Source organism: Colobus angolensis, unplaced genomic scaffold (assembly GCF_000951035.1).
Source record: "Colobus angolensis palliatus isolate OR3802 unplaced genomic scaffold, Cang.pa_1.0 Scaffold183, whole genome shotgun sequence".
NCBI classification, from domain to species: domain Eukaryota; kingdom Metazoa; phylum Chordata; class Mammalia; order Primates; family Cercopithecidae; genus Colobus; species Colobus angolensis.
In genome coordinates this window covers 2,865,361-2,889,450 of record NW_012114966.1, presented here as the reverse complement: position 1 = coordinate 2,889,450, position 24,090 = coordinate 2,865,361, and the positions used below count along the sequence as shown (strand labels likewise).

Below are 24,090 nucleotides of genomic sequence, written 5' to 3'. Positions count from 1 at the left end.
AATCCTGAGCTTCATCTTACCAATAAGTAGGCATTCTTTGAAAAACTCATTACCTGGAGATGCTCTTCCCATCTCCAAATCCAAAGGCCAAGGGATGCTCAGGAACACATGAAGACTGAACACCACTGATGTGTCATGCCCACCAACGGGACAGTAGAGAGCAAGGCCATAGGAATGTCTTCTCTTTCCTTCAGGCCGAAGCGGGGACAGTGACCTTGACTCTCTTCAGCTTTGCCGCCCCCTCTCCCTCTTAAACGTACTTCTTCAGCAACTGAAGACTAAGCATGTGAGCAACTAGCTTAAAGAATATCAAATATAAAACTTTGCCATATAGTATTTCAAATCATTCTATTTACAAGTTTATCTTTTCAAAAAAAAAAAAGTAAAAGATACAGTAATTCCACACAATTCAAGTTTTTCTTTTCTTCTTTGAAGTTCCCTAACAAGGAATTCCAGAAACAGGAAACACTCTGAAGCAACGCTGCCATCCAAGGGGCTCCTGGGGAGCCTGATCATCCATCGGTTTGTAGTTTGTCTAGAGTCACCTTTGCAATGACATTCACATGTGGAAGATATGGATGACTCTGTTGCTTGAAGGCCAAGTGAATTTGAAATGTCCAGGCAGAACTTCCCCATCCAAGGCAGCCTTCCACAAGATCCAGCCTCTTTTCACCAGCAAATTCCCTTTTTCAGAGGGTACCCATCCCACCCTCTAACCTTGGGTTTCTTTCTGAATCACAATGTCCTATATTAGTCTCATGCCTCAAAAGACTGAGAAGTAATTCCCTTTTTCAGAGTGGCAGTGAATATAGATGTCCTTTTAAACTATAGGCCATATGGTTAGCTTAGGAATTAACCTTGAAAACCACCACAGCACCAGTATTCAGCAGCCCAGAGCAGGGCAAGGGGGCTGGCCAGTGGTGGGTTAGAGGCAGGCAAGGGTGGGAGCAGGGATGGGTGAACGGGAAGACATGGGGAAACCAGTCAGATGGTGTCACCCATTGGGAGGCAGCATCTTACCCTTTAAAAAATAAACATCAGTTGCATGGAGGAACAGAAATATTAAGACTATGTAATTTAATCTCAAGAGGTTACTAGGGTGTGCTCCAAATATATCCCGATGCTGCTGAAATTCATCAGAAGGGGAACAGTTCCCAGCTACTATCCCGACTGCCTCAAGTAGACCACCCTAATTCCTTGATCCTGTGCTTCAAGTTGTTAGAAAACCATTCAATAAAAGTATACCAAAAAGGGGAGAGAAAAAATGTGTCATGCAAAGAGGATGTGTTATTTTATTTTTTTTGGTTTGGTTTTAGAGTAGGTTGGGTTGCCGTGGTTACAAGGCGATGGATGGCAGCCCTTGGTGGCAGAGAGGTTCCTAGCCTGGGAGGGAGAAACTCAGGGTGTGTGTGTTCCCGTGCATGAGAAGACTGGACTGTATCTCACCGATGACGGGCCAACGGCTGCTTTTGAGATGGTGAGAGATTGGATCTTATATAAACAGTGCTTTAACCCTCTTCATCCTGCATGCAAACAGACTCAACTGCCTGTAGCACTTTAAGTCTCAAGTACTGAGAGGTGGGGTAGAGAGAGTGCCTACTGTAAACAAAAGCAATGGATCCAGCCTGGATCTCAGCGCCAATTTCTTCACCCAGCCCCAGCAGACTTAGCTACGCAGTGTGCTCTCGGGGACTACTTCTATCTGACTTCCTCTTTCTGAAGGTTGGGCGTTTGGACTGTTGAAACAAAATGAGTGCCCCCTATTTAGGGTACTCATGAGAAAACGGCTTTGCAAGTCTTCCTCTTAGTTATCAAAAGCAAATGGTCTCCTCTGCCGATTGACTTCTTTTCTTGCAGTATTGATGAGTGTTGGCTGAGATGATCATGGAGATGAGTGACACCAGAGCTCACAGAAACATTCATGTTGACAGGTAGCAACAGAGTCAGTCACGCTGCATTTCTCAGTGGCAAAGAGAAATGGCCTACGACACTGGAATCAGCAGTTGTCATGGATACCATGTAAAGCTCAGCAGTTCTGCTGGGGCCCACGGTTAGAGGAACTCCACGTAATTCTCAGGGATGAGGCCAGTCTTTCCGTTCAGAGTCCCCTCCAACCAGCCAGGCTCCTGAGATGGGTGAACTGTACAGGAAGGGGAGAGAAAGCGAGAATAGATGGCGTTACAGATAGAGCAGGCGGCAGATGTGTGTGGGGTGTGTGTGTGTGTGAAGGAAGCTTGAACAATGAGTACAATCACTTATTAAGTTATATCATTCTAGAAGTTTACAGGTTCTGAACCTTTTGTGGGATATAAGCCTTTTGATGAAAGCTGTCCTGAAAACTTTCTTCACAATGAAAAAGGAAACAGTCACAGACATTCAAAATTTTGCATACAATTTTAGGGGTTTCATAGATTTTGTGAAGCTCCTGGTTTAAACTACAAAGAAGTGACAGATTCCTACTATGTAGGTTAGAGGGCAACAATTGTCCTGGTCCATCCATACATGTATGTATCCTTCCTTTCTTCCTTCCTTTCCTTCCTTTCTTTCCTTCCTTCCTCCCACGTACTCACCCACCGGCCTGCCCAGTATCAACTATGTCCTCAGAGCAGTACCCATAGAAGACTAAGAACTAGTCTCTAAAGATATCCAGCATCTAGAGGCTGGGCCTGGTGGTTCACGCCTGTAATCCCAGTACCTTGGGAGGCTGAGGCAGGTGGATTGCTTTAGCCCAGGAGTTTGAGAATAGCCTGGGCAACATGGCAAAACCTCATCTCTACAAAATATACAAAAACTAGCCATGTTTGATGGAGCGTGTCTGTAGTCCCAGCTACTTGGAGGAGGGGGAGTGCCGAAGTGGGAGGATTGCTTGGGCTCAGCAGGTCAAGGGTGCACTGAGCCGTGACTGCACCACTGCACTCCAGCCTGGGCAACAGAGCAAGACCCTGTCTCAATCAATCAATCCAGCTTCTCATCATCATCTTACTTTCCTTCAAATCCTTACCCCTTGCTTCTAACTTCCTTGCAAATTTTCTGGGTTTTTTTTTTTTTTTTTGGTGGTTGTCATTTTGAATAGCCTTTGAATAGCCATTTCTCTGTTTCACTCACACTCTTTCTTAGTTTTCTTTCCTGTTCTCTAGATTTCCCCCTCCTCTATATACCAGCTTAAAAATTCTTCTCTTCCTCCCTCTATTGCCCTTTGATTTTTCAGTATCCAAAGAATGTATATCTACTTTTGTGACATCATGATCCATCTCCATGGAAACCATTGTGATATTATAAAGATTATCTAAAATCCAGCTGAGTCTGCAAGGTAGTCAATAGCAGGAAGGAAGAGAGAAGGAATCATGGGACTAAGATGTGGAGGATGTTCATGCTTGTCAACTGAAGATATACAGATCACTCTGCGGTGAGGCAGGGCATTTACTCTTAATGTGTTAGGAAAGCACCAATTTTCCAAGATTATTTGGAGAGAATAGATTTTCCCCTATTCCCTTCCTGGGCTAATTAAATGACTTCCTGAGCTTGTTTTAGAAAAGCATTTCCGCTCCGACACTGCTACAGAATTCTAGTTTCAGTTTGTAGGGAAAGACGCAAGAACAGAAACCAAAGGAGGCAAATGGGAGACAGCAAAAGAATCTTCCAGAAGATCAGTGCCAGTCAACTTTGGGTACACCTTGAGTGCCTCCTTAGGAAAAGACAAGGTTAAACATCTATTTGTTGGTCTCCAAAGTTGCCAATTTCAGATCACTAAGCCTCAGGAATAAACAGCAAGGATACTTTGGGTTCATGACAACCCACACAAGACAGAGTCTGGGAGAGAAGTGCCTTGGAAGAAGACACAACTTAAAAGCAACCTGGCCTCTCCAATTACCAAAGGTCTTCCATGCCACTCTTAAAGAACACCCAAATACCCCTGCCCTCTGCCTATCCCTCCAACCAAAGCTTCCAAGATCACTTCAGTTTCTGTACTTCATACTGGTGACAAGACCCTCTTCCCTTTAGTGGGTTCTTGCAAATATGTAAGGAGCTGGTGTGGATAAAGCACTCGGCACAGAGCCAGGCACAGAGCAAATGCTCAGTACAGGCTAGTCAGTAGGAGATCCTGGATCGCAACTGCTCAGCAAGACCCCCTCCTAGTAAAGACCTAGTAAAACCAGACGGCCCTTACCACCCACCTGAGCTTCAGGACAAATCAAATGTTCAGAATAAAGTTAACAAATCAAACCCATTCTCCAAAATAAAAACCTAGAAAGAATAAAGCAACCAAACTGACAAAACAGAAAACAAGAGCCAGGCCCTCCTGCTTTACAGCAAAGCTCCAAGTTGAGTTGTTACTCTACCAGATGCACTGAGTCCATCTCCTTCAGATCTTTCTCCTTTTCCTGGCCAGCTGTTCAACCACAGCACAGGTACGGGGGTGAAAACATTTCCAATGCAATTTGGGGACTAAGGGAAGAATTAGAGGGGACAAGACAGGCCCTCCAAACTGGAGGCCAAAAGGTAGGTCACAGGGGATGGCAGGAGATAACACAGCCTTTGGGTCGGACTGCTGACTCACTGAGCCTTCAAGCCAGGGTTTACTAAAGCATATGCCAGACCATGTGCTTCAGAACCCTCAGGATGCTTATTCAAACCGCACATTCCTGGGCCCCATGGCAAATCAATTAAAGTAGAATCTCTGGGAAGGGGACCCAGGAACCTGTATTTTCACTAGCTCACAGGAAGTTAGGAGCTGTAAGTTTTCTGTGCCCAAATGCCTCTGAGTTAAAATGCAAACTGTCATTTACTAATGGAGGAGGGAGGCAGCACCAGTGCCCCCTTTCTTTCTGCTGTCTTCTGTTTCCATGTTAGGGCTTACCTGAAGCCCCACTTCCTTTGTAAATATTACCATGGAATCCCTTCTACCCGCACCCTCCTCTTCCAGACTCCTAAAATGCTCATAGTACATCCCACATAGTATGCATGCGTCCTATTAATATGCTGTTCAAATGTGCTAAGCTTTGCTTCTCTATCTAGTTTTTCAGTGTGTTTTGGTTTGGATTATAGCACTTCCTGGCTCAACAACCTTCAGTAATTCCCTTCTGCCTCGTGAATTATAATGATACAAGCTAACACTTAGATATGTTATGAAGCTGCCGTGTGCTTGGAGTTTTAGACATATTGATTCATTTGATTCTCAGGATCCTAGCTTATATTATTATTATCCATATTTTGCAGATGAGAAAATTAAGGCTCAGAGAGGTAAAATAATTTGTGCATAGTCACAATACTAGAACCAAAATTTGAACTCAGCTTGTTTGATTCCAGAGACCAACCCCCTTCCCACTATATCAGGCCTCTATTGAACCAGAGAGTGTGAGCCATGCTGATAAGGACGATAACATGTTGAGCACACGCCAGGTGGCAGACCTTTTGCGAATACGCGCTTCACACCTGCATTTCCTCCTTCATCTTCAGAATGACTATGGAGTTGGTTCTGCTATTATCCTCACTTTACTGATGAAAAACTGTGGCTGAGAAAAGTTAAGCATCTTGGCCAAAACTAAATATTAATAGCTGGTAGACGATGAAAATGAATCAGAGCCCAGGACATCTGATCCCAGAGTCTGTCATCTTAACTACTACTGCTGTTGCCTAGCCCAATGCTCTGAACATCAAAGATGCTAAGTGCTTGTTGGGCTGAATGGTGCCAATGTGCAACACTGAACTGCACCAGTGTCCAAGATGCTACACAAACACAAAACGTGTTGCCGCAAGCTGCCTGAGGGGCTCTTCAGCCCAGCAAGCATATACCAAATACAAGCTTCTGGGGACACAGGTGTGCTTCCTGCCAACCCCTTTCTCTCCGCTCTACCCCTGTGTACACCATTCACTCCTGCACATACAACTCATGCCTTCTGCCCTCTTTTGCTCACCATGGACAGGGAGCAAGTGTGTGACTAAGGTCTCTAATGGCTGACTGTCCCCAAAAGGAGTCTTAACTAAAAGAGGTGCAGACCCCTGAGTAATTAAAGTACATTCACTCACTTAAAAAACGTTTACTGAACATCTACCACATGCTAGACACCATGCTAGGTCCTTGCACATAGCACAGAACAAGCAGACAAGATTTTGCTCCGCAGGACAATCAAGTAATAAGCAAGCATATAATTTTAGGGAGTGGTGAAAGGAGAAAGACTAGAGCAGCGGGTAGTGCAAGTGCAGCGGCCCTGCAATGGGAAAAAGCTGGGAGTGATTTTAGAACAGTGGTGGGCCTGTATTTCCTAAAGAGCCTCACGGTGAGTATGTCTCTCTCCTTAACTCTGCCATTAGTGCCACAGATAACACGCAGACACAAAGGCATGAGTGTCTGTGTTCCAGTCAAGCTTTATTTACAAAAACAGGTGGCAGGTTGGATTAGGCTGGCAGGTCATAGTTTGCTGCCCTTACTTGAGAACATAAAGAAGGTCTGCGAAGCTGCAGGATGTCAAGCGAGGGTAAGAGGAGGTCAGAGGGGTAGGAACTGGGCCCTGGGGGGCCTTGTAAGTCATTCTCAGAGCAATGGGAGGCCACTGATAGATTTTAAGCAGGAAATAACATGATGTGATTTTCATTTTCAAAGATGACTCTTGCTGCTATGTGAAGAAGGGGTTATGGGAGCAAGAGTGGAAGCCAGCAACAAGATGTGTCAGGCGGCCAGTGGAAGCGCCCAGGTGAGAGGTGGAGGTGGCCTGGGCTTGGGTGTGGCAGCGAAGATGCCTGGAGAAGCTGAAGGAGATCCCTGAGTGCTCTCCTGTTAACCCATTTCCTAGGCAGCTTGGGGGCTCCCCCGTGAGGATGTTCTCCATCAGCAAAGGAAACTTGGGACAGGCCTGCTGTGTAGTGGTGCTGTGTCAGGTACCATGGGAATGAACGGATCCAGCTCCTCTCAGATCTTGTTAAAAGTATCCCTAGAACCCAATTTTAGTGACTGCCATGTGCATTTTCCAGGTATCACGAATCATGTTGCTTCAAGATGACTAACGTTCCTGAGAATATGAGCTATTTCTCTTTCCAGTTACTGTCTGAGGTGCTCTTGTTAAAATGGACAGTTTCCCAGTAGATTGGCCAGAGCTGACACTGGAATTATTTCTAGGTATTGCACATCCATTTCCCACTGCACAAAGTCCATGAGCTGACAGTAGCAGCCACTACAGAGTCACAGTAGGGGCCCCTGGAATCCAAAGGCTTTGAGATTAATCATTACGAAACAGCAGACTTTCACCTCCCCGGGCCCCTCCCTTTTCCTCTTCCTTATTCATTCTTCTTAATCCTGACACATACACAAAGACACACACACACACACACACACACACACACGTGCACTTTCTTCTGATTGGTCTGATGGTTTAATCTGACAGCTACACAGCATACAAATTAAATAGTCTTTACCTAATATCCCCAGTGGTAAACTAACAAGAAATGGAACAAGGAAAAAGACCCCCTCCCCGCCCCCCGCCAGGCAGAATGATAGTGTTCTGTAATGCCTCATTTTCTCCTGTACAGGTGAAGGGGTGGGGAGGAAGAGGGTCTACATAAGCATTTTCCTCTGGAAAGAAGACCTAATAACATATTTTCAGTTAACTCAATTGAGAAAGTGTACTAACATTTCATCAGGTCCATTTTCTACTGCAACTCAGTCAACACTGAGAGGTGTTTTCTTTCAGGTTTAATTTGGCCTTTTGCTCCTCAGGGAATTTGAAAGGTCACTGGCAAGGCTGGTTAAAAACAAACCAGCATCAGCAAACTCTGCCACGACTCCTAGAGCCCACAGGAAGGCTTGGGTAAGGCCTCTTACTCATTCAACCAAACTTCCCTCCTGCTCTCATCTATCAATACCTATAGGATTTCTGATGATTACCACGTTGTAGGCGGGAGCACTTACAGAATTGTTAGGTGGCAGGTGGCGGGTTGGATTTGACCGGCAGGTCATAGTTTGCTGACCTTACTTGAGAACATGAAGAAGGTCTATGACGCTGTAGTATGTCAAGTGAGGGCGAGAGGTCAGAGGGGCAGGGACTGGGCCCTGGAGGGCCTTGTAAGGAATTCTCAGAGCAAGGGGAGGCCACTGAAGGGCTTTAATGTCATTTGCATTTTTCAAAGATCACTCTCGTTGCTCTGTAAAGGGGGGGATATGGCAGCAAGAGCAGAAGTGAGAAGATGTGTCGGGCGGCCAGTGGAAGCGCCCAGGTGACAGGTGGAGGCGCCCGGGGCTTCGGTGTGGCAGTGAAGATGGCTGTGGATGCTGAAGGACACTCTACTGGGGAGAAAAAGGACTTGGCAGTTAACAATCACCCAGGCTTCTCTTCTCTTCTTTTTTTTTCCCCCTTTATGCTTAACTGTTTAAGCCACTGCAGAAAGACTTAAAAATGAAAGAAGGTAGGAACATAAAATGGTAAAATGGTGCAACTTCTTTGTGAAACAGTTTGGCGTTTCCTCAAACACTTAAACACGGAATTAATGTGGCCCTGCAATCCCACTCATAGGTGTATCCCCAAGAGAACTGGAAACCTGTGCCCTCACAAAAACCTACACGCATGTTCACAGCAGCATTGTTCAAACAGCCAAAAAGTGGAAACAGCGTGCCCATCTACCGAGGAATGAGCTTACATAAACTGTGCTATTTCCATACCATCACACATGAAAAGGAATACGGTTCTGACACGCTACAATGTGGATGAACTTGAACATTATGCAAACTGAAGAATCCAGTTTCAAAGATCACATACTGTATAATTCCATTTGTATGAAATGTCCAGAGCAGGCAAATATAGAGAGACAAAGTAGAGAGTGGTTGCCTTGGGCTGGATGGAAATGGGTTGTGGTAAGTGGGGCATGACTGCTAAAAGGTATGGGGTTTCTTTTGGGGGTGATGAAAATATTCTGGAATTATACAGTGGTGATGGTTGCACAACTCTGAATATACTAAAAACCATTGAATTGTACATTTTAAATGGGTAAATTGTAGGTTGTACGGCTATCTTAATAAACCGTTAAAAAATGGAAGAAGGCTGCACTCACCAAAAGGAATCACAAAGAAGATGGAAGCATATACATAACTTTTGATAGTTTAAAACAATTCTGTCCCTGAGATCAGGAGTCCTTTGTGTTGTCAGAGGGAATGGCTGATAGGAACATGATGATCCCTTGCCCATGTGAGCAGTGAATTGGGACTTAGAGGACAGACCTTTAAGCCCTGGATTCACCTGTCAATGTAGGAATCTCTCAAATCTGCTCTTCTACAGGCAGAAGCCCCTTCCCTGCTGACAAAGCAGGGAGCAGAAGCCCAAGCAATGCAGCCCATTGTGGTTTGTCTTCTGTAAGAGCCGTGTCGTGTTTCGGCAGGGTGAGGACTCCGCCGCCTGGGCCTGCGTGGGGGACGCTCACCAGTAAAATGGCTTTGGACAGCCTTCAGCAGCCCCATTGCACCTGCACTGCACCTGCAGTCTGCTGGGGCCTGCAAGCACCAGCTGTGAACAGGAGAGGTGGCTGGGCTGGCTGTTTCTGCACTGTGATTTATAAAGGGCCCAGATGAAAGTTAATGGAGCAAAGGTTTAAGGACAGTGCTTGAGGCTTTGAGAGCGATAAAAGGGAATGCAGACCCAGACACCCACATGCAGTTCTGGGGTAATCCCTCCCCCTTCTGCTGACCCAGAAGGCCAAGGGTTGAGTGTGACCTGGGAAACTCCCATGTTTTGTGCCTTGTTCCCCCTTTTGTCTACCTGTACCTGATGGGTATCTGCTATGCTGAATGCAGGGGCTGGGCACACACAACAGCAGACCCCGCAGACATGAGTACAGTCAAGGGCTGGTCCCCAGGAACCCATCTCTGCGCTGGCCTGGAATGTGTTTACAGATACAGCCAGGACCCCAGAGTCAGGTGCAGCACCCACTGCTCAGACAAAAGTGAGGAAAAATTGTCACTGTGAACTATGAGAGCATCAGGGCCTTTTTCGAAGACGGATACAATGATGACGATGGTTTTAATAATAAAAATATTAACTTATTGAATGCTTAATACGTGTTGAGTACCATTTTAAACATGTGATGCGTAGGATCTCTTAAAGCCACTTTCAGGTCCTGGGCTGGGTCTTTTGTAGGCACAATCTCATTCACGGTGGTAACAACTCAACGTGGAGCTGATTACACTAGTTCACTCTTCACAATGTCTCCGGAAGTCCTGCTGCTGCTCTTTTATTTTGGGAAAAGACACAGAAACCAACACACACACACACACACACACACACACACACACACACACGCTTTTTTTTCTTACCCATTGTATTGAGATTTTCCCTAGGGAGGAGCTTTGAAAATGCCAGTTATTTATGTGCTCCCCTTGCCCCTGTCCCCCGCCCATATCTTTGTGAGGGGATGAGAAACTCACCATTATCGAAGACCGTGCCTGCCGTGAACGAAAGTTCTGAGTCATGTTCAGCTTTGCAGGCATACAAGGCTTTCGCCTTCCGGAACGGTGTGCTGTGTGAAAACAGAAGTTTATTTAACATTTTTGAAAAAACCCTTAGAAAGCCCCAGATATTTAATCTCTCTTCTTCCCTTTCCCTGTAAACTACCTAGTCCCCTCTCGTGGGAAGTGCCTGGCAAGGCAGCCAGATGGCAAGACATGAGGTGGGAAAGCTGCAAAGGTCACAGGAGAAAAATGAGAAATATTCAGAGAAAAGCCATAAGCTTCAAGAAACTACACTTCTTGTGGGGTCACCTTGTGCCATGTTAAAACTCTACCTGGGAGTTACAATCGCCAAACAGCGGGAGGGCAGGCTGGGCCCCATTTTTGGAGTGGGAGTGCCTCGCGGGAGGGGAGGGAAGCAGGCGCAGGAAAGAAGTTCCAAGCTGCTCTGGAGAACACACTCCCAACAGACCCTGTTGAAAGCTGGCAATGCTCAGTGAGTCAAAAAGGAGAAATTCCAGCAAAGCCAAGTTTCAGTTCCAGGCCACGGGCGGACATGAGCTCTCCCAGATGTTCCTGATTTCTTACTAGGCTGGGTCTTGCTGGTGAGGCAGGATTCCAGAGCTGGAGCTCTCCAACTCCCAGGGGAGGGAATAGACAAGGTGCGTGAGGACAATTACACATGTGTGTGCACGAGCACACACGTGCACCTGTATGGGGAGTGCGGGGAGGAGGAAGAAGGGATAGGGGACATGAGGCGTTTTGTTTGTTTTGTTTTGTTTTTGCTTTTCTCACGTCCAATGAGTGTTTACAATCACTCTCACTGTGCATCCGAATCACCTGGGGAACATTTAGAAAATGCAGATGCCTGGGTTCTACCCAGATGTGCAGATATTATATAGGCATCTTTTTTTTTTTTTTTTTTTTTTGAGATGGAATCTCACCCTGTCGCCCAGGCTGGAGTGCAGTGACACCATCTCGGCTCACTGCAAGCTCCGCCTCCCAGGTTCACGCCATTCTCTTGCCTCAGCTTCCCGAGTAGCTGGGACTACAGGCGCCCACCACCACGCCCAGGTAATTTTTTGTACTTTTAGTAGACACAGGGTTTCACCGTGTTAGCCAGGATGGTCTCGATCTCCTGACCTCGTGATCCACCTGACTCTGCCTCCCAAAGTGCTGGGATTACAGGCGTGAGCCACCGCACCCGGCTTAGCATCAGTATTTTAAAAAAGCTCTCCAAGTAATTCCAATACGCAATGAGGGTTGAGAGCCACTGTTCTAGAGCAGAGGGTGGCAAACTTTTTCCACAAAGGGCCAGGTGGTAAATATTTTAAGCTTTGTGAGCCACATGGTCTCCATTGTGCAGGGTGATCCAAGTAAATGGTTATCTCGAATTTATTACTGGGTCATAGTTTACTGTTGTTCCCTCTGGTTTTCTAGGAGCCAAGAGATGATGGCCAGGTGGGAAAACATTGGGAAAGTGGGAGAAAATGAAGTGGGACCCCTGGGAATGAGGGAAAGAAGAGTCCTTAGTATTCATCAGCTCCAACAGGAAAACAGCTCTTCCTGGCTAATTATGATGAAAGAATAAAGTTCAGGACAAAGGGCACAGTCTGTGAGCCAAAGAAACCAAGTCTGTGTTGGCCAGCAAGGACCAAATATCCTATGTGCAACTTTCCAGGGAGGAACATAAGAGGCCTTTTTTTTTTTTTTTTTGAGAAGCTGGGAAGCAGAGAGGAGGAGTGACTTGGCTGTGAAAAGTGCTAAAAGAGATAAAAGACTATACTGACAGGCAAATGGAGGCTGTTATGACATTGAAGGTGAAAGGAGAATCCAGTTCACATTAGCCGGGGTCTCAGAGACCAGGTTTTGAGGCAGTATTTCTGCCTCTTGAGGACAGGGCAGAGCAGGTGGGTAAAAAGCAAAGAGACCAGGGAAGGGGGACTAAAAGTAAGGGAAACAGCATCTGAGGAAAGGCTCCTCTGACTGGATTTTCGCAAACATTACTTATTAACCTCACTAAATAAGGATAATGGGACAAAACAGGGGCAAGCCAGGAAACCAGCAGGGGTATTTGGCAGGCAGAAATAAAAGGGAATGGTCCAGGTGTCCAAGATTATCATTCAAAAGGAGTAACATTCCATTGATATTAGGTTTGTGAAATTGAATAATGAAGTGGCAATAACATAATACATTAAAAAATAACAGACTAGGTGCTGTGGCACATGCCTGTAATCCTAGCACTTTGGGAGGTGGGAGGATTGCTTGAGCCCAGGAATTTAAGACCAGACTATAGACACCTCCATCTCTACAAAAAAATTAAAAAAATTAGCCAGGCATGATGGGACACGTGTGGAGTCCAGGTCACTTGGGAGGCTGAGGCAGGAGGACTGGTTGAGCCCAGGAGGTTGAGGCCGCAATGAGCAGAGATTGCACTACTGTACTCTAGTCAAGTGAGACCCTGTCTCAAAAAAAATGTAAGTAAATAAATAAGCAAGCCAAGAAAGGGCCTTGTGTTTTCCTCAAGTTGATAAGCAGCCAACAGTCTATGGGAGGAATTTTCCCTTGAGATCTCCCTCTACTGCCATAGGATAGGCACAAAAATGGGAGAAATGATAGAAGAGGTGCTTTTAAAGGGGGCCATTCCTATTGCCCAAGGAGTAGGAATGGGTAGGGTTGCCAGATAAAATATAGGACACCTAGTTAAATTTGGATGGCAGATTAAACAATAAATATTTCTTTAGTATACGTTATGTCCCAAATATTGCATGGGACATATGCATATGAAAAAATTTTTGTTGTTTATCTACCATCCAAATTTAACTGGGTATGCTGTATTTGTATTTTATTTGCTAAATCTGGCAACCCTACCCAAAAAGTCTTATCTTCTTAAAAGCTTGTCAGCTCAACAGTCAAGTGTCCCATAACTCCTTCTCAAAAGCCTTAAGCAGTTTGCTTTAGGTAGGGTTCCTACCAAAACAGACAAATCCTGTTGGCAGAAAGGTTGTGTTTGTAGGCTTTGGCTCTGACTGAAAAAAAATAAAAAATCTTCACCAGGCATCACTGGTTCTTTGGCTTCCTATTCTTCACAGTGCATCTCAAAACTGGCTACAGAGAGCCTGGAGCAGTTTTTGGCTGCTCCTGTCACACTGCCCTTCAGACTTCAGCTGGGCCTTTAAAGGCATGAACAAGTTTGGATCCTCCTGCTAGTTCCCTTTTAATTTTCGCCTCTGAGTATGGCACAAGGCCTGGAAAGCACTCACAGGAGTTTCCCTCAAATGCCCTTGCAAACCTTGCAAAATGATGACCCATTCTCCATCATATGGCACTACAGGGAGGTGGGACCAGCTAGACTGGCAGGTGGCAAAGGGTTGATCATTTAGGCATAATTTCCAGGGACTCCTGTGCAAATGCAAGTTATGGGTTTGGGGCTGTGGGCTTTTATGGGGGAGGGGTGAGCAAGTGAAAGAAAAGGGAAATATGGAGGGAATGCGTCTCCAGCACCCTTTCTCCACTGTGCTGCAAAAGGCATCTCCATTCCTGACTTTGAACAAACAAGGTCTATAAATGGTTTGAAGAGGGGATAGTGATATGGTTTGGCTCTGCATCCCGACCTGAATCTCATCTTGTAGCTCCCATAATTCCCGTGTTGTGGGAGAGACTCGGTGGAGATGACTGAATCATGGGGGATGGTCTTCCCTGTACTGTTCTCGTAATAGTGATTGGGTCTCATGAGATCTGATGGTTTCAAAAATGGGAGCTTCCCTGCACAAACTCTCTTTTTGCCTGCTGCCATCCATGAAAGACAGGACTTCCTCCTCCTTGCCTTCTGCCATGATTGTGAGGCCTCCCCAGCCATGTGGAACTATAAGTCCGTTAAACATCTTTTTCTTCCCAGTCTTGGGTATGTTTTCATCAGCAGCATGAAAACCGACTAATACAGACAGGAAGCAATTTCCAGAGGAGACATCATTCAGAAGTTCATGGGACCACTGATTAGGTCTAATTCAATATTTACTTTTAAAGGCTTTGCTCAGGGAAGGAAATCTGAAGCTTCATGCTCTGGAAGTGGATTTGGGGGAGGCCTCAATGGACTTGAATAATGGGTGTATACCACCACCTCTTTGCTATACACTGCAGTGTATAGGTTTTGGCCCTCTCTGTTCCTCTGATGAGCTAGCTCCCCAGCAATGTTGCTATCTGTGCTCCACCGGGCATACACACTTAGCCCAACTCTGCCTTGACTTTTTCTTTTTTTTTTTTTTGAGATGGAGTCTAGCTCTGTCACCCAGGCTGAAATGCAATAGCGCGATCTTAGCTCACTGCAACCTCTGCCTCCCAGGTTCCAGCAATCCTCCTGAGTAGGTGGGATTACAGGTGCCTGCCACCATGCCTGGCTAATTTTTGTACTTTACTAATTAGTAGAGATGGGGTTTCTCCATGTTGTCCAGGCTGGTCTTGAACTCCTAACCTCGGGTGATCTCCCCGCCTCAGCCTCCTAAAGTGCTGGGATTACAGGTGTGAGCCACTGCGCCCTGCCTGCCTTGACTATTTCAAGAGGGCAGCTTCCTAAAGGGTGTCCAAATTCTAACAAAGGCCAGGGAAGGAGGTGCTGACTGATTGTGACCCCAGACACACAAGATGGGCAGATTCTATTGCCACTGCCCTCTGTCAATCTGGAAACACTTTGGGAGGTAGGAAGAGGTAGGAAGGAAAAACAGTCTGAAATGCTTGGGGAGATGAAAACGAGTGAAGAGGTAAAGATACTTGACAAGAAACAGGGCCCCAAAGCTCAGAGTCACAAAAAAGTGAGTACCATCAAGGCAGAGAGGACATTTTAGGATTTTAGCTGAGTGATGCCACTCTCGAGTCTCTTCACCCATTTTGTCCAAAGGGCCAATATTTTGAAGATTTTTACTCCATTTTGATAAAAATGAAGGAACTACATTCTCCTAAAGCCCAAGTTTCTCTAATGAGTGAGTGAGGCATTTTGGAAGCTGACTTGTCTGTGGTCACTTAGTTTCCTCTGGTTCAGGCCCGCATGATCTAATGAGAATAATCCATGCTATTTCTGGTATCTTAAAAAGTTAATGTCTCCCAAAGTGCCCAGAAGATGTCCAATGAATGATCAGGAAATCACTAGAATGTCAGGAAGACATGATCTGAAAATTTCCCTTATTTATAGAGTGAGAAAAAAAAGAATTTGTTGAAAAGCTCCTTCCCATCATCCAGGACAAAGCCAGGTAGAAAGCTGTATAAAACCTAAAAGAGCAAGCCAGGCTCTGGGCCGGGAGCGGCATGGAAACTCAAAGCTGGGGTTACCCACGTGTTTGGAGGAAAGAGTGCTGAGCTGAGGGGGAGAAGTCCTGAATTCTGGATTGGCTCTCATTTAGTCATGTCATCGTGTCCAAGTCACCTCACTGTGCTTTAGTTTTCTTTTTCCACAATAGGTTTCAGGCCATTTCTCTTCTCATTCTCACATGAGGATAGAATGAAATGATAGATGTGTAAGTGCCTAGTGGGGAATAAAGTAATATATGTATCTGTATCTATATAAACAGCATGGGGTTTTCTTTTCTTCTAAAAGTGAAACTCGGCTTCACCAATTATTTAAGCCTCTCTGCTGGATCCAACCTTTGGAGAAAAAGACAGAAGAGAAAATACTCCCAAAGCCCAAAATGCTTCTGATGCTTAAAACTGGGCTCTACTATTTGGTTGTCTGAAAGCTGAGACTAAGCTTGAGAGAGAAGCATGCTCAGGAGCTTCACAGCATAGGAATTCTGCAGGATCCCTATTCATTCTTTTCCTGGTTGTAAAGAGCTCTTTTTTTCCCAAAGAGCACAAGAGTAAATAACTTAAGTGCGGAAGTCACAAAAGCAGGAAAAACTACAGCATGGCCCTGAGAAGAGGAACTAGGTCAAGCTGCTCTCCCTCAGAGAGTGGTAGTGCCTGTTCCCAGGACAGCTCAGGCTTCATGACACACAGAGACAGAAGCAGGCTGGGAGCATGGATGGTTCTGGGAGTATATGGGGGACACGGAGGCATAAGCCATGAGCAATTTAAGAGAAATCGCTTCATCTCTCAAGCTTTTATTCTGTGTTCTATTTGGCTCTCCCCCACAGGATTTGGTCTAAGTGACTCGGTGTCACCGCTCAAGGGCCAGGGGCCCAACCCTGCAAATAAATGTTGCCTGATGCTACCTGATAAAAAAGAGAGAAGAAAAGGTTGGCACGTGTCTCAACACTGTTCCCGCTTATGTTATCTTACACCAAAGCACAGCGAGCACGTGAAATTGAGAGAGCCATCAAAACCAGAGTCTGATTCAGAAGGTGCTCCTTCCCCTAACTCTAGGCACCAGAGAGATTAGTTCAGAAACTTGAGTCAGGGTTAAAAAGGGTGTGAAAAATGCCATGCTGGTTCATGCAAATGGTCCCTTTTAGCTCTGGTCTCTTAGGATGGAACCACAGGAGAGCAGAGGCAGCCCCCTGTTGTCCCTGGTCAGCTTTGGATAAACGGGAACAGATTGGTCATCATCCGAGATTTTACCTGGAGTCTTCACGTACCGCTTCTTCTGGCCTGTCAAAAAGCAAGTGCAGGTTTGGATGGCAGGGAACAAAGTTGACGAGGAGGCTGAACACTGCATGAAGAGAGGACCAAGCCAATGAGAGAACAACGGCAGCAACAGAAAACCAAACAAACCCTGCAACAGACCTGACGGGGGAGGAGTCGCTGGACGTGGATGAGGTGGGCATAGGGCTGGATGGCGCCGAGAACATGGGCCAAGATGGCGAGAGGGGTGAAGTTGGGCTTGGATTCGGGGGGCTGCAAGACATAACAACCAGAAAACTTGTCAGCACACAGGGAAACCACAATGGGAGCACAGGAAGTCATGGGAGGCCAGATGACGGAAAGCTGGGCAGAGCAGAGGAGCACCGAAACCCAGGGACGTGCTGTCAGGGCCATGTCACAGTCCTCCAGACCAAACCTCCGCATCAAGTAACGTCTGTTCTGTAATTCCTCGGAGTATAAACAAGCTTTGCCCAGCAGAACAACTGCTTTCCAGGTGATAGAAGCTTCTTCAATCATGTCCATTGGTGACAAATGCCCTGAGCCCATGCACATGAGTTCCCACACACACATGCTATCACCAGCCTTGTTCTGAGGCAGGGCTAGCTTATAGTGAGCCTTCAGCTTCCACTCTTGTGAGAGTGTTTTTCAGGTTATCTCTCAGCAGAAATGACCTTTTTTTTTTTCTTCTGGGCCACAAAGGCCATTCAGTGAGAAAATAATTTCCTGTTTGCATTTTTAACTAGATGGGCTGTGTGCCACTGGAGATCTGAAGTACTGCATGAAGAAGGTGACAGCCGATGGAGGTGAATACAGATACACCTCTTGGGAGATGGTATGCAATTACCAGCAGAATGCGGTTCCTCTGAGGTTTGCTGCCCGGGCTTGCCCTTTCTCCTTTCGTGGAATTTGGGCATTACGATACTCAAAGAAAAAGCCCCAGAGGGAAGGCAATAAAAAAAAATGAGCTGAAACCTTCAATTTGTTCTTTTTGTTCTTTGACGGGTGGCTAATGAAAAGTTTGGAGAGGAAAGGTTGAAATTACTCACTGAAATGTGGCTTGTGGATTTTAATTGGCTGTGTTAGCCTTTTGACTTATTTCCACAAATGACACAAGCACCTTCACAACTCTGTGAAATCATACATCACAAATAGGGCAAACACCAATGACTGAGAGAAACCAGTTCAGCCACACCACCACTTGCCACCCTTGAATCTCAGCAGACTGCTGGACTGTTTGAACTAAGCACTTCATGGGGGCAAAAATACAGAAATCCGGTTCAAGGGGAACAGACTTTCTAAGCGTACTGCAATTTAGCAGGCACACACAAATGTCCTACTTACTGGGACTTCCCTAGGGTTATACCAATTCAAGCATGACACCACAATAGTAGCCCTAATTACTTACTGTTGTAACTCCTATAGACAAATAACAGCAAAAACCACAGTGTGAGTTCATCAGAGAGGCTCAAACTAATGTGACTGATAAACACTTTATTAAATTTAATTACGCATATTTTTAGAATATAAATTCCATGAGGCAGAGGCTTTTGTTTTGCTTACTGCTGTATATCCAATATCTAAAATAGTGTCTGTAGGTATTATATTTAACAAATCATTATTGAATAAACTAATGAATGTCATTTACACACCCGAAAAGCCCACAAACAGGTACTGCTATAATTCCCATTTCAGAGATGTGGAAACCTGGGCTAAGCTGAGGCTTCCCTAAGGATACCCAGCCTATAAGTAACAGGGCTGAGGTTCAAACCTCATCTGCTGATTCTAAGGCCAGGGCTCCTGCAGCCAGTATACTCCCTCTGAGATAGCAGGACTTGCCCTGTTCCTCTAGCCTGTGCCAAGCTTCTTTATAGACTCAGTCATAGCATTAGAACTCTTCCTAACCACTGATTCATGTGTTTCCTTTAGATTCCTACCCTATTTGCATGGGAAAATGACAATACAGTGATAGAGAATCACAGTAAGACTCAACATATTCTAAATTCCAACAAAATCCCCAATCCTGCCTCCAGTGTTCAGTCTGGCAGATTCATATAGCAGATGGAATTCATATAAGAGAAGAAATAAAATGTAAAGAGTATGACTCTTTAAAACTTTTTTTTGTTAATCCAGCAAAAGCTAGTCATTGAGCACTTAGTATGTTCAAGACAATAAATGATATTTGCCAAAGTCCTCTGACTTCAAGAGCTTAAAATATATTTGACAAGAAGCAACAGATTTAAAAACAATAGTAATGTAAGACAGTAAGATCCATCAGCTGAGGGCTAAGCTATTATTAGCTTAATACCTGGCTCCTCCTTGATTCTGTCTCGAGTCCTAGGAAAAGTGTCAACTTCTTTCTACTGTGCAGTCTCTATTTTCTCCCACAGTTGCTGCTAGTCAGAGAGGCCTCACTTTCTCAGTCCTCTCAACACAACCCCGCCCCACCAGACAATGACCTAGTAGGCAAGGCCTGGCAACAACTTTCAAACCACAACCCAGTCCAGGAACCCAAGCAGAACCAGGGACAATTTGGAGGTTCAAGAGAACAGCCCAGACCCAGGGGCTTTTACCAATGTGTTCTTTTGGTCAGTGGTTACCACAGGACAATTAAAAAGTCCTTCCAACTTTTTTTTTTTTTTTTAATGACTTTAATAAGTAGGAAACACCTCCAGCTTCCTATTCCATCTGTACCAAGAATTATGCCTTTGGCTAATGGCATAGTTGGGAACATATTCTGTGAACACAATGTGGGTTCTAAATGTTTTTCACAACCTCAGATATCTAAGTGGTTCTTGGCCAGAAGTACATGGCTGAAATTATCTGGGGGTGTGGCTGGAATGCAGGATATTCGTAACTATTATAACAACTTACTCCTCAATCCCCATGTTGATTACCATAGTATCAACTGCAATTTTTTTTTTTTTTTTTGGAGATGGAGTTTTGCTCTTGTTGCCCAGGCTGGAGTGCAATGGTGCGATCTCGGCTCACTGCAACCTCTGCCTCCTGGGTTCAAGCTATTCTCCTGCCTCAGCCTCCCAAGTAGCTGGGATTATAGATCCCCGCCACCATGCCTGGCTAATTTTTTGTATTTTTAGTAGAGACAGGGCTTCACCATGTTGGTCAGGCTGGTCTTGAACTCCTGACCTCAAGTATTCCACCCACCTTGGCCTCCCAAAGTGCTGGGATTACAGGCATGAGCCACTGTGCCTGGCCTCAAATGCAATTTTTAACAACAGAATTTCAGAATTTCATTTGTTTGTTTATGGTTTAGCCATAGCAGTAACATTTGGTATTAAGTGACCGCTTTTTAAGATTTATTACCACTATGTTTGAATTGGTGTAATAATAAAATACATACTCCATAGTACTTCTGTGATTTTTTTAAATTATACTTTAAGTTCTGGGATACATGTGCAGAATGTGCAGGTTTCTTACACAGATATACACATGCCATGGTGGTTTGCTGCACCCATCAACCTGTCATCTACATTAGGTATTTCTCCTAATGCTATCCCTCCCCTAGCCCCCTACCCCCTGACAGGCCCTGGTGTGTGATGTTCCCCTCCCTGTGTCCATGTTTTTTCATTGCTCAACTCCCACTTAGGAGTGAGAACATGCGGTGTTTGGTTTTCTGTTCCTGCATTAGTTTGCTGAGAATGATGGTTTCCAGCTTCATCCATGCTCCTCCAAAGGACATGAATTCATCCTTTTTTATGGCTGTATAGTATTCCACAGTGTATATGTGCCACATTTTCTTTATCCAGTCTATCATTGATGGGTATTTGGGTTGGTTCCAAGTCTTTGCTATTGTGACTAGTGCTGCAATAAACATACATGTGTATGTGTCTTTATAGTAGAATGATTTATAATCCTTTGGGTACATACCCAGTAGTGGGATTGCTGGGTCAAATGGTATGTCTGGTTCTAGATCCTTGAAAAATCGTCACACTGTCTTTCACAATGGTTGAACCAATTTGCACCCCCGGCCACAGTGTAAAAGCTTCCTATTTCTCCACATTATCTCCAGCATCTGTTGTTTTCTGACTTTTTAATGATCGCCATTCTAACTGGCATGAGATGGTATGTCACTGTGGTTTTGATTTGCATTTCTCTAATGACCAGTGATGATGAGCATTTTTTTCATATTTTTTTGGCCACATAAATGTCTTCTTTTGAGAAGTATATGTTCATATAATTCACCCGCTTCTTGATGGGTTTTTTTTCTTGTAAATTTGTTTAAGTTCCTCGTAGATTCTGGATATTAGCCCTTTGTCAGATAGACAGATTGCAAAAATTTTCTCCTATTCTGTAGGTTGCCTGCTCACTCTGATGATAATTTCTTCTGCCGTGCAGAAGCTTTTTAGTTTAAGTGGATCACATTTGTCAATCTTGGCTTTTGTTGCCATTGCTTTTGGTGTTTTAGTCATGAAGTCTTTGACCATGCCAATGTCCTGAATGGTATTGCCTAGGTTTTTTTGGGGTTTTTACAGCTTTAGGTCTTACGTTTAAGTCTTTAATCCATCTTGACCCTGACCTCCTTCAGAACTGAGTTAATTTTTGTGTAAGGTGTAAGGAAGGGTTCCACTTTCAGTTTTCTGCATATGGCCAGCCAATTTATTAAACAAGAAATCCTTTCCCCATTGCTTGTTTTTGTCAGGTTTGTCAGAGATCAGGTGGTTGTAGACGTGTGGCATTATTTCTGAAGCCTCTGTTCTGTTCCATTGGTCTATATATCTGTTCTGGTACCAATACCATGCTGTTTTGGTTACTGGAGCCTTGTAATATAGTTTGAAGTCAGGTAGCATGTTCCCTCCAGCTTTGTTCTTTTTGCTTAGGATTGTCCTGGCTATATGGGCTCTTTTTTGGTTCCATATGAAATTTAAAGTAGTTTTTTCTAATTCTATGAAGAAAGTCAATGGTAGCTTGATGGGTATAGCATTGAATCTATAAATTACTTTGGGCAGTATGGCCATTTTCATGATATTGATTCTTCCTATCCATGAGCATGGAATGTTTTTCCATTTGTTTGTGTCCTTGTCTTATTTCCTTGAGCAGTGGTCGTAGTTCTCCTTGAAGAGATCCTTCACAACCCTTGCAAGTTGTATTCCTAGGTATTTTATTCTCTTTGTAGCAATTGTGAATGGCAGTTCACTTCAATTTACCAAGCAAATGGAAAGCAAAAAATAAAAATAAAAAATAAAAAAGCAGGATTGCAATCCTAGTCTCTGATAAAACACTTTAAACCAACAAAGATCAAAAAAGACAAAGAAGTGCATTAAATAATGGTAAAGCGATCAATGCAAAAAGAAGAGCTAACTTAATGCAACAAGAAGAGCTAACTATCCTAAATATATATGCACCTAATACAGGAACACCCAGATTCATAAAGCAAGTTCTTAGAGACTTACAAAGAGACTTATACTACAACACAATAATAGTGGGAAACTTTAACACTCCACTGTCAACATTAGACAGATCAAGACAGAAAATTAACAAGGATATTCAGGACTTGAACTCAGCAATGGACCAAGCAGACCTAATCGACATCTACAGAACTCTCCACTTCTGTGATTTTTTAAATGACTAAAGAAATTATGCCTTTTGTTTATTTGTACTTTAGAGTCATGGCAATAAACCCATCAACAATACTACTGCACATTTTTATGTACCACAATGATGCCTGTTGCAACAGAAGGACTCTAAACAGACGAACACTCCTCCAAGAAATAGAGAGCACATTGTATTTTAGTTCTGATGCAAAACTAAAGGTGTATGACTACGCGTTCTCATACTCATAGAACAAACACATATGTGAGATATAAGACGCACAGGGATGGTTATTATGGCCCAAGACTCTTTGTAGAATCTTAAATTCTCCTTTCACTACAGAAGCGTCTGGCTGTGGATTACTTGAAAATGACAATGGCAGACAAAATAAATAAATAAATACAATAAAAATCTTGCTCCCTCCAGCCCCTCATCAAACCCAAAACAAAACAGACAAATTTCAAAATGGTCAATTTCACTCCTGGCTCTGAAACCTCCAATATAAAATTTGCAACCTCTTTCCCACTAATGAAGCCAAGGATAACAAACAATTAAAAAGAGGGAAAAATGATTTTATAACTACAATTTTAGCAGACGACTCCTAAAGGCATTCCTACAACCCTCAGAGTCCAGATGGGTGTACTGAGCTGAATACCCAGTGCCCCTAAATATTCCTGGGTTCCTGCCAGGCCCCCACATCTAGGCCCAATGACAGCAACAACATGGCATATACTTTAGCATGGAAGGAACATTTGCTGGTCTGGTTTGGATTCGACTGGTAGGCTTACATCCACTTTAGTTTGCTGGCCCACAGTGTCCTCAAAAGGAGTCAGACAGTCCCAGTCGGTCTCTCTGAAATTCACTGGACAGTGAAAGAATAACGGTTTAGGAAGATAAGGCTAAAAGGTTTGGCAGCATACTGGGTTGTGGCTGATAGTTCAAGTACAGTGTGTAGCAATATCATCAGCTTGACACCCTTCTGTGGTGACTCACTTGACTGATGGAACGTCTGCTGGACCAGCCAGGGAATGCCTGCCGTACTGTGGCAGGGCTGCCCAGGCAGGCTCCCAGTGTGACAAGGGATGTGGCAGACCCTCTCTGGTCTCCACACCACAGTAGTAGAGCTACTACAAGATGAGAGGTTCTATTACTGGAGGAGTAAGCTGACCGTGAAGAAGGAAGTTAATCTTTCAAAATTCTAATAATGAAAATTACTGACGGCCTTGTGGAAAATTGGAAAATACCAGAAATCAAGAAGAAAAGAAATACAATCATACATAATTTATGCCACTGATAATCACTGTTAACACTTTGGCATATTTGTCCTCGCTTTTTTTGGAGAATTGTACTACACATGCAGTTAATACCCTGCTTTTTTTCCACTTAATAAGGCACTTTCCAATGCCATTATATAGCCTTTGATAACATATTTTAAAAATGGCTACAGGCAGGGGCGGAGCAAGATGGCCGAATAGGAACAGCTCCAGTCTCCAACTCCCAGCGCGAAGGACACAGAAGACCGGTGATTTCTGCATTTTGAACTGAGG

At 44.4% G+C, this 24,090-nt stretch overlaps 1 protein-coding gene across 3 annotated transcripts in view; it reads right to left on the bottom strand.

Annotated features, from left to right (window-relative positions):
• Positions 1–329: 329 nt before the first annotated feature.
• ARHGAP26 (Rho GTPase activating protein 26) overlaps positions 330–24,090 on the bottom strand; it is a 474,474-nt gene continuing 450,713 nt past the window's right edge. The window contains exons 21-23 of one of the 3 annotated variants that reach the window (XM_011939748.1): positions 16,973–17,248; positions 10,406–10,497; positions 330–2,140 (exon numbers count right to left, since the gene is read on the bottom strand). In XM_011939748.1, the coding sequence (XP_011795138.1) occupies positions 2,052–2,140; positions 10,406–10,497; positions 16,973–17,248 (457 nt within the window). In that variant the 3' untranslated portion in view covers positions 330–2,051. The remainder of the gene's footprint in view (positions 2,141–10,405; positions 10,498–16,972; positions 17,249–24,090) is intronic. The other 2 variants (XM_011939749.1, XM_011939750.1) reach the window with 2 other exon arrangements.